This window comes from Prosopis cineraria, unplaced genomic scaffold (genome assembly GCF_029017545.1).
Source record: "Prosopis cineraria cultivar Desert tree isolate PC_DT_omini unplaced genomic scaffold, ASM2901754v1 PC2, whole genome shotgun sequence".
In the NCBI taxonomy this organism is placed as follows: Eukaryota; Viridiplantae; Streptophyta; class Magnoliopsida; order Fabales; family Fabaceae; genus Prosopis; species Prosopis cineraria.
In genome coordinates, this window is record NW_026555333.1 from 24,431,060 (window position 1) to 24,440,848 (window position 9,789).

A 9,789-nucleotide genomic window follows, 5' to 3' on the forward strand; every position below is an offset into this window, starting at 1 on the left:
AGACCAATTTTGTGCATTCCAAAACTAACCAATTTTTTTACAAAGTAGTGCAAGAGGTTAAACTTGAAATCAAAAACCCAAATTTAAATCATGGAAGTTAATATCAAATATATTACCAAGATGGATGTCTCTTCCACTTTCAACCTCTTGGTCCGATCAATCCTCCCTCTTCCACTTCTTTAGTCTTGTTCTCTACATTGATCATTCTCTCTTGCTTCAAATTTAGACTCTCTCTATATCTCTCACAGATTTTCAACCTCTCTCTTAGCCTCTTAAAGCTCAGATCATCTCCAGCCTCTATTTTTTTTTCATCTCTTTTCTTAGAAATTTCTCTGAATCTCTCTTACATTCTTAAAGCTTAGATTGTTCCCTCCCCCATAGCTCAGACCATCTCCCCTTTATATAACAGATGAATATCATACCTCGATCGCCTAAATCTGTGAACCTCTGACCTGATTCGGCTTCTACTTCATCACATTGCATCGGATTTCCTCTCCTACGATGCCTGCCTTCTTCAATGTCAGTTTTTATCTTTCCTCTTCTTGCCAAATTTCTTTGTCTAATCTTGAAAGTAGAAGCAAGGGAAGGGTATATTAGAGCTTGCATATGAGGTGGAAAGCTATTTGTGTGCTTCACTCCTCTCCCTTCCTTCTGCTATGCTCTCATCGTGATATTAGGAGCAGGTGTTGTGAACAAACAGAAGGGTTTAACCTTTTAGTCTTATATATATAGTTTTTAAATTATAACTCTTTTTTTTACTTTCTAATTATGTTTATTATTTTTTATGTCATATTTTCAATTTAAAAGAGGAATATCTAGAATAAAGGATCTTATCTCAAATTTAGATTCATTCACTTTTAAAATTTAAAATGAATTTTTTTTAATTAACTTAAAAAATTTATTAGATCTATTTTAACTATTATTTTTAAACTTTGATTTTTTAAAAAAAAAGATTATCTAGAATAGAAGATCTTTTTTTAATCTTAGATTTTATTACTTTTTAAAATTTAAAACAAAAGAAAATATATTTTTTAATTTTTTAAATTTTCAAATTAATTGTTTCAATTAACAAACATAAATAAAACCTAGCTATAGAAGATTATCTAGGCTAAAATATTATTATTAAAATTTCATTTTTTTTCAATTTTATATATTATTATTGTTTTAAAATTATTCGGACAAAATACAGTGTTCACATGCCTCTTTTATAACATTAATAGTTATTAATATACTATTATTGACTTAAGGATATCAGAAGCTCCCGAATAATTTTTTTTAGTATTTTTGCATCCTAACCCAAAAAAGTAAAATTAAAAAAATTCCATCTTTTTCCCTACTATAGGCCAAGAAGAAATTAATAAACAAAACATGTTCTTATTCTTCAATAATTAAACAAAAAAAAGTACAACATTCAAACAATCAAGTATATTTAAATCAATACATCAAAAAAATCATTCATATAATGTTTATATATTTAAATGATAGAGAGCAGAAACCAAAACAAGTGGTTTATTAATTTCTCTTATGGCTGCAGCTAGGATTTGTCTCCTGCTTCAGATCTTTTGTTCTCATCTTCTGCCTTTTGTTGGTTTTCTGGTTCCCTCTTCTTCGCTTTATGTTTGTAATACAAGAACTTACCCCAAGTGAAAATCTCTAAACCTAATATAATGGCCCCAAGAAGCGCAAGAATTCCAATGTATGCCCATTTCCATCCCTTCCCAGCTTGCAGAATGGAAATTCCTTTGAATATGTTCATGATTATGATCACCAAAAGTCCATACCCCAAAAAATGATGGTACATATTCCAATATTTTCGATACTCATCTTTCTCGGTTGGTTTCAATCGCAATGCCAACATCTGATTGATCAACACCAAACAACTCAAGTGAATTTAGAAGACGGATTAAATTGAAATTACAATATATATATATATATATATATATTGAAAATTGAAATTACATCAATATCCTCCTCTATTTTCGAAGTATAAGCAAAATTTCCTTTTAAAAAAATGACAAAACACTTGTTTATATTAAAGGTTAATATGTAATTTGAATTCTGAATTATAAGTCTATGGGTGATTTGAACTCTAAACTCTTATCTAGTACATTCTGAACCTTAAATAACTAAAGTTAGTGCAATTTCATCTCCACCGTTAAATTAAAGCAAATGTTCATTACTTTTAAAATATGGGACCTAATGTATAATTTTCACCAAATTTCACTCTTCATCTCTCATTCTCTCCTACCCTCCTTTGAGGAAAATTGACCTCATTTTTTTTCAAAAAAATATATGTGTTTGTTTTAATTTAACGGTAGAGGTGAAATTACATTAATTTTGATCGTTTAAGATTCAGAATATACCAAATAAGAGTTTAGGGTTCAAATTGCCCCTAAACCTATAATTTAGGATCCAAATTACATATAACCCTTATAATAATGAATTAAAGCTACTGCCATTACATAAACCTAAGTTGGTATATTATATGTGTGATGTTAATAAAACTAATAAGAAGTTCGAATAATATAATTTATATTTTATTTTTAGAGGTCTAGTAGTTTTCAAAAGTAAATAAAACAATAATCAGTATAAAATATGTAGAAAACCTCATCATTAATAAGCCATGAACAAAATATCTTGACTTAGACTCCGTACAAACATGAGGCCTAGAGTTTAACTAGTTTATATAATTTAAACAAATTTGAAAGAATTATTATTCGAAGAAAAAATCCAAAGAATACGTATTTGGACCCACGAGAATTTGTATTTGGTATCCTATGCTAACAAAACATCTGCTAAAAAAACCCCACTTATTTACTAAAAGAAATATTCAGTATCAGGGACAGATCCAAAATTTTATGGTTGGGGGACTAAACTGAAAATAAAAAAAATGAGGGGCCAAAATCTATTTTATACTATTTTGCAAAGAAAAAAAAAATTTCCACCTAAGACTCAATAATGTATGAGGGGGCAAGAACCCTCCCTTGCCCCTTATATCCATTTCTATTTAGTATCCTAAGCTAATATGAATTACTGCCTCAAGAGATTCAATATAACTAGTTCAATTTTCAAAATATTAGCTGGTATCCGCCAACACGATCGATGCTCTCGTTAATTGTAAGATTTGAATATATATATATATATATATATGAGTCAAATCTTTATAAACTAATTAATTAATTTATATCGCCAACTTTATATTTGAGAGATATAGAATTTAGCTAGTTTATATAAGAGTTATGAACATCCTAGATCTTAAATTATTGTGCAAATATCATTCTAAACTTTGAACTCCTAAAGTGTATAAAAACTTTCATCAACTTCTAAATTCTAAGTACATCTAAAATCTCCCCATTAAGTTGAAGAAAATGTCAATTATTGAGTGTCATATTAACATGCGACTGGGCCCCACAAATACAAAAATAATGGCCATTTTCTCTAACTTAACAGTAATATTTCAAACACTTGAAATTTAGAAGTTGATAGGAGTTTTTGCACATTTTAGAAGTTCAGGATGATATTCACATAATAGTTTAGAGTCTAAGATATTTATTGACCCATTATATAATTTAAACAAATTTAAAAGAATTATTATTCAAAGAAAAAATCCAAAGAATATATATTCGTACCCAAGCCTATGCTAACAAAACATCTGCTAGAAAAAGCCCACTTATTTGCTAAAAGAATTTCAGTATCCTAAGCTGATATGAATCCCTCAAGAGATTCAATAACTAATTCGATTTTCAAAATATATAACTCACATTAATTGTAAGATTTGAGTCTATATATATATATATATATATATATGAGTCAAGTCCTTACGAACTAAATTAATCTACATCGGCACATTTATATTTGAGAGAGAGAGAGAGAGAGAGAGAGAGAGATCATACTTGGATAGTGGTGAAAGTGAAGATAATGATAGCAAAGGTGCGATGAGTATGAAAGATATAATATCTGGAGGCTCGACCAAGCCAGAGTCCAATAGCCCATCCAGCAGTACCCATGACGTAACCAGCAGATTGGCAGGCAATGTGTAAGTAGAACCACCATTTCTTGCACTGGAATGGATATACTCTGAAGTACCTTGCTACAATCACTCCGATAGGCAGGAAAGTTCCCCATCCTGCTATGTTCAAAGCCCCATGTACCTTCATTCCCATTAAAACCACTTGCCGTTAATAGCTTGCATTGATGAACTTAGTCTTATATATAAATGATCAAGAGTTAAGGTATATTTTTATCTTTAAATTTTTTTTGAGAAACAATTTTATCTCTAAATTATTTTTTTTTTAAAGCGCTGGGCACCTTGTAGAAGAGTTTTTTTTTTTTGTTCTACTTCAAAAAATAATTCAAAAATAAAATTGTCCTATTTATGAGTATAGGGATAAAATTGCTTGTTGAGAAAAATTTTAAAGATAAAAATGCACATTAGGTAATGACCAAATAAACTACGACGAAGGGGGAATTAATAAAGAATCTAGGGAAGATGGATATAAGTGTGAAAATTCAATGCTCGACGTTAATTACCTTCATTTCAAATAAAACCACTCATCGTTAATAACTTTGATTTCTCCTCACTCATGAAATTAAAGTCATTATACATATGCCTAATTAATTTAATTAGCAACTCGAATCTCATGTAGCTACGTACAGGAGTGATCCAATATAATGCATTCAACGAGGAATCAAGGGGAGATTAATATAAGAATGTGAATTGTTCATATATACAGTCACATTACATTTTTCAAGGAAAATATAATAATCTTTGATCTCTATAGTTTTATTGAATTTTACTTTTAATCCCTGTAATTTTTTTCAGTGTTTTCAGTCCCTACAAAGACTAATAAAAATATTAAAAAATGAAAATTATAGGGATTTGAAAAATAAATGTCATCCAATCTTTCTAAAACTATAGGAACTGACAACATTGAAAAAAACTACAGGAACTAAAAATAAAACCTGATGAAATTATAAGGGCAAAAAATTATGTTTTCCTTATTTTCCACACCATTATAATGTTTCTAAATAACATAACACATTATTATATGCCCCCCCTCTCTCTATATGTATATAAGCAGTCCAATTTGCATGGTTAATTTGATTTTGACCTCTATATGTTAGTACTCATTTCAATGCATCAAAGGTGGAATAAATATTAATAGTAAGGGCAACAATATTAAAGGACATGTATATATGAATTATTAATGACACTAACTAAAGGATTTTGAAAAATCAAATTATCATTAATTCTCTGCAAAATTATAAATTAATTTTCTATAAGGGACGAGTGTTTTGGATGTATAGTTTGAAGAAGCATGAGTAATAATTTTAATAATAAATTGATTTTATAAATCATTATGTCACCCCGTTACTTTTTAAGCCCTTGTGACAGTGTAATTAACTAAATCAGCCCCATATTGCATGAAATCTCGGAAGAAGATCGTTGTGAACATTTGGAATATATATTTATAAAAACTTGGGAAAGAGATAAAAAAAAATTACACAAAACCAGATAATTAAAATGTATGAAAAATATGACTTAAAGCACAAAAAATACCTCAGGTTTTTTAAAATAGAGCTTAGGATGAGAAAGACTTACATATAAGTCCCATATCAGAAAATTAATTACCTATAAGTCCTAACCATTTGTAAATACTGAAATTTGATATGTAAATATTGAAAATTAACTTGTGAATAAACTGAAAAAATAATTAATTTTCCTATTTGAGAGCTGGTTGTAATTTTCCCTTAAGAAAATCATAATATTCAAAATTTATATCTTTTTCAGGAGAGCTAACTAACAAGCAAAACATTTAATAAAATAATGGGAAAATGATAATTAAGAACCTCATTAAAAATATTAATGTCAAATTAGGATATCTGTACAATTAAAATAAAAAATTCATTACTCTTCTTTTCATATTTCAGTACTAAAATCCTTTAAAAAATTTTGATTTGAATAAATTGCTTGTAGTGAGATATATATATATATATATATATATAAGAAAAATATGACTTAAAGCACAAAAAATACCTTAGGTTTTTTAAAATAGAGTTTAAGATGAGAAAGAATAACATATAAGTCCTATATCAGAAAATCAATTACCTATAATTAAGACCTAACCACTTGTAAATACTGAAATATGATATGTAAATATTGAAATTTAACTTGTGAATAAACTGTGAAAATAATTAATTTTCCTATTTGAGAGCTGGTTGTAATTTTCCCTTGAGAAAATCATAATATTCAAAATTTATATCTTTTTTTAGAAGAGCTAACTAACAAACAAAACATTCAATAAAATAATGAAAAAATGATAATTAAGGACCTCATTAAAAAAATTAATATTAAATTAAGATATCTTTACAACTAAAATTCAAAAATTCAGTATTTTTTTTTCATGTTTCAGTACTAAAAACCTTTAAAAATTTTTTATTTGAATAAATATCTTGTAGTGATATATATAATATACCTTTCTTAGGAGAGCCCTGTTTTGTCCATAGCTCACGCTGTGAATCAAGTCAATGGTCTCGGTGCTATCAACATTCCGAAGAGTCGTTGGATGGCTTTGAGGGTTATTATCGTCATTTCTCAACTTGTACCCGATTTGCCACACGTGGCCCAGCCTCGATACGTTGTACATGGTAGCATTAAGCACCAATCTTGCGGAGACTATGTACAGGCCCTTCGCTTGATCGTACCATATTGTCGTATTCTTGACTTGCACTCCCGCAAGATGCGGTGATTCTTCCAGGTGGCATCCCATCCTCGTCTCCTTCGTAATCTCGTACGTCCTCACCTTCAAAATATTCAGACATGCCCAATAATATGTGTCAATGGATGCTTTCATTGCTTTGTTATATTGCAAGTTGATGATTGAGCTTCGATAACTAGTTCTTTCATCTTGTTTATAACTTACTTTTAATATATTTTATAAAAAATAAAAAAATTAAAATTTTAAAATTTATTAATTATATCTAAAAATTTAAAAAATTTTAAATTTTACCTCTATTAAATATATATTTTTTTCGTTAAGAAATGTAAATATTTTTAATTGAATCTTACTTTTTAAAAAGTAATTACTTGTCTTCAAATTAATATTATATTTTTAAATTTATCCTTATTTAATAGGGTGTTTCACATTAAAATAAATATAAAATTATTTATTCAATATGATCACTTTTGAAAAAAAGATAATCATTACATTTTAAAAGATTAAAAATATTTTATATTTTTGAACAAGCAAACGCTAAAAAAATTTCTTACATTTTTGAATGGAGGGAATATATTTTAATAATATATATATATATATATGTTTTAACATTCAATGGAGAGTAAAAGGATAAATTTATAACAAAATTTTAATAAAGTGACTTATAAATAAGATAAAAAAAATTTTTCTCTTTACTCTATAAATAAGACAAGTGGGAGTACTACTTCCATTAACAAAAGTTACCTTTGATTTTTAGTTGATTAGAATATTATAGAAAATGATATCAAGAATGATACAAAAGAACCACAAAAATCATAGAAAATGACTCAAAAATTATAGCAAATGACTAAGAAAGTTTTTGTGATTCTTTGTTGTAATTTTTTATGATATTTTTTGTAATTTTTTATCAAGTAATAGTCAAAATTATTAATATTTATTAATTATAGGAGTCATATTACATCATTTTGAAATATTGAAGGAGAATATTTTATCAAAAACGAGTTTAGAATTTCAAACTAAACCTAATAGAGATACATTTACCATTTAACCCTAAAAAAATTGTGTAAAAGAATCCAATGAATGAGATATTTGATAGAAATAAAGGACCAATCATTAGACGTACATTGTATATATGCAATCACTAAGAATATTATCCATGTAGATCTCCTGAAAGTTAATTGCAGATTTTTTTTAATCTCCAATTAACTTCGAGATAATTAGTCCTTGTTTCCAAATATTTTACCGACTTGGTGATCTTTTGCACATTTTTTTCCTCGTTTGTAGTAAAAGCATGATGAATTAACATGTATCATTTGATTTGAACAGTTCATAATTGCAATGAGAGCGTTATGTAAAGGAACTCATTGGAGAAAAACCAAGTATAATTAACATACATGACCACTAGTTTAAGACCATTGAGCCATATATATTAGTTTGAATCCCTTCAAATACTTTACAGAGTATTCCTTCCGGTTTTACATGTAAAAGCTAGTTGAGAAAATTATTTTTATCTATGGTTTAGGCTTTAATCTATTTTGTCTCTTATATTTATTAGTTCTTTACAAATTACGTCAATTGGTTGCACACATCAATGCCTGTAATTAATAGGGATACCTAATGTCAATAACTAAAATAAGGAGCATTTTAGGAAAAATAATATATCTTTTTATAAATAACTATCTTAATTAATTTACTTATTTTTTTGTCAACATACTAATTTACACTTAATTTATATGATTGAGTTATCTAACACTTGTGCTCACAGTAAAGAACGCATACAAGATACAAATTTTAACCATCCGGCCGTTTTAAATGATAACTTTAATTTAAACTGAAAACAAGAGCAAATTTGTTTGATTTAATTTCTTTTGAATTTGAAACCAACAACACAAACTTTTTTTTTATATTTTTAAAACTCATACCAACAAGCTTTCTTAATTTTTTTTTAAATAATCGTATGCTTCTCATGGAATCTAAAACGAGTAAAATCACAGTTTTCCCTTCCAAAATAATCTCCCAATGAAGAAATTAAAGAATAAAAATAACTCATAGTATGGCTAGCTAAATCATACTAACATTGAAGACCTTAATTTGTTTTTTTTAATATATAGGATAGTTGTATGAAATTTTAATAAAGTTGAAGAAAAATATATAACTTATTCTAAAAAAAATTAAAATTTGAATACTAGCTAGCTCCCAAGTCTCAACATAAATCAATTAATTAAAATAAGTCTAAACATGCAGAGAGGAACTGCACGCTTGCTTTGTTACCTTACCTCCATCCCTGAGTTTTCAGTTTTCGGAATAATGCCGATGATGGCCTTGGTTCCAATCATCTCCGGTCGTTTTTCCGGGTTGACGCCCCAAGCTATCCACGCCGGCGGGCCCATCTCCAGGGTGGCGCCGAACATCACATCGAGGCCGAACGTCGAGCCGTTGGTGCCGTTTTGGCGGTCCAGGACGACGTTCCACCCGAACACGGCGTCAAGAGTCCGAAGACTCTTGCCATTTGTGATGTTCATTTCTTTGCAGTTTAGATTCGGAAAATAATCGCTACAAGAAAAAGCCTCTCTTTGGACGTCGTTTTGTGAAAACGCAGTACCACAGAGAATGGCTGATAATATCAGAAGAATTAACAGCGGTGAGATCGAAGAAGAAGAAGAAGAAGATGAAAACGACATGTTTCGTTAGGCCTTTCTCAGCGTAGTCTTTTGGTTTTTGTTATTTATGGAAGGGATCTGCATGATATATATATATATATATGTGTATGTATGTATGTGCATATTTAGAAGCCTTAAGGGTAAAGGTAAGTAAAGCTGGCAGTTATATTATTGGATGGAAGCTGCATGCAGAAGTGAATTTAACTCTTTGTTAGTTTCTTTTTGGGTTTTTGCACTTTAACTAAAGTGGTTATAATGTTTTATAAGAAATTAAGAGTTGCGCCCTCACTTTTTTCTCTTTTTCCAAAGTTAGATTCACTTGGTGTGCGTTACATGCTTCCTTATGAGGGTTAGAATCTTATGGCTCAGTCAAATTGACTTGAATCAAACGCTTCATTTTGTTAATTATTTTA

General features: G+C 28.6%; 1 protein-coding gene across 1 annotated transcript; it reads right to left on the bottom strand.

Moving 5' to 3' along the window:
* Positions 1 to 1,354: 1,354 nt before the first annotated feature.
* On the bottom strand, positions 1,355 to 9,423 carry LOC129303946 (cytochrome b561 and DOMON domain-containing protein At5g47530-like). The gene is made up of 4 exons (XM_054943541.1): positions 8,993 to 9,423; positions 6,477 to 6,803; positions 3,894 to 4,151; positions 1,355 to 1,858 (listed from the first exon to the last, which is right to left on the bottom strand). Exons 1-4 carry the CDS (start codon positions 9,395 to 9,397, stop codon positions 1,535 to 1,537), a joined length of 1,314 nt encoding a protein of 437 aa, XP_054799516.1. The 5' UTR covers positions 9,398 to 9,423; the 3' UTR covers positions 1,355 to 1,534.
* Positions 9,424 to 9,789: the final 366 nt, after the last annotated feature.

Excerpts from the sequence above, each read along its gene's own strand:
- LOC129303946 (XM_054943541.1), bottom strand. The coding sequence starts at position 9,397 with ATGTCGTTTTCATCTTCTTCTTCTTCTTCTTCGATCTCACCGCTGTTA. Across the intron at positions 4,152-6,476 it reads ACAGGGCTCTCCTAAGAAAG|GTACATGGGGCTTTGAACAT; the intron begins GTATATTATATA and ends ATGGGAATGAAG. Across the intron at positions 1,859-3,893 it reads TCACTTTCACCACTATCCAA|ATGTTGGCATTGCGATTGAA; the intron begins GTATGATCTCTC and ends TTGATCAATCAG.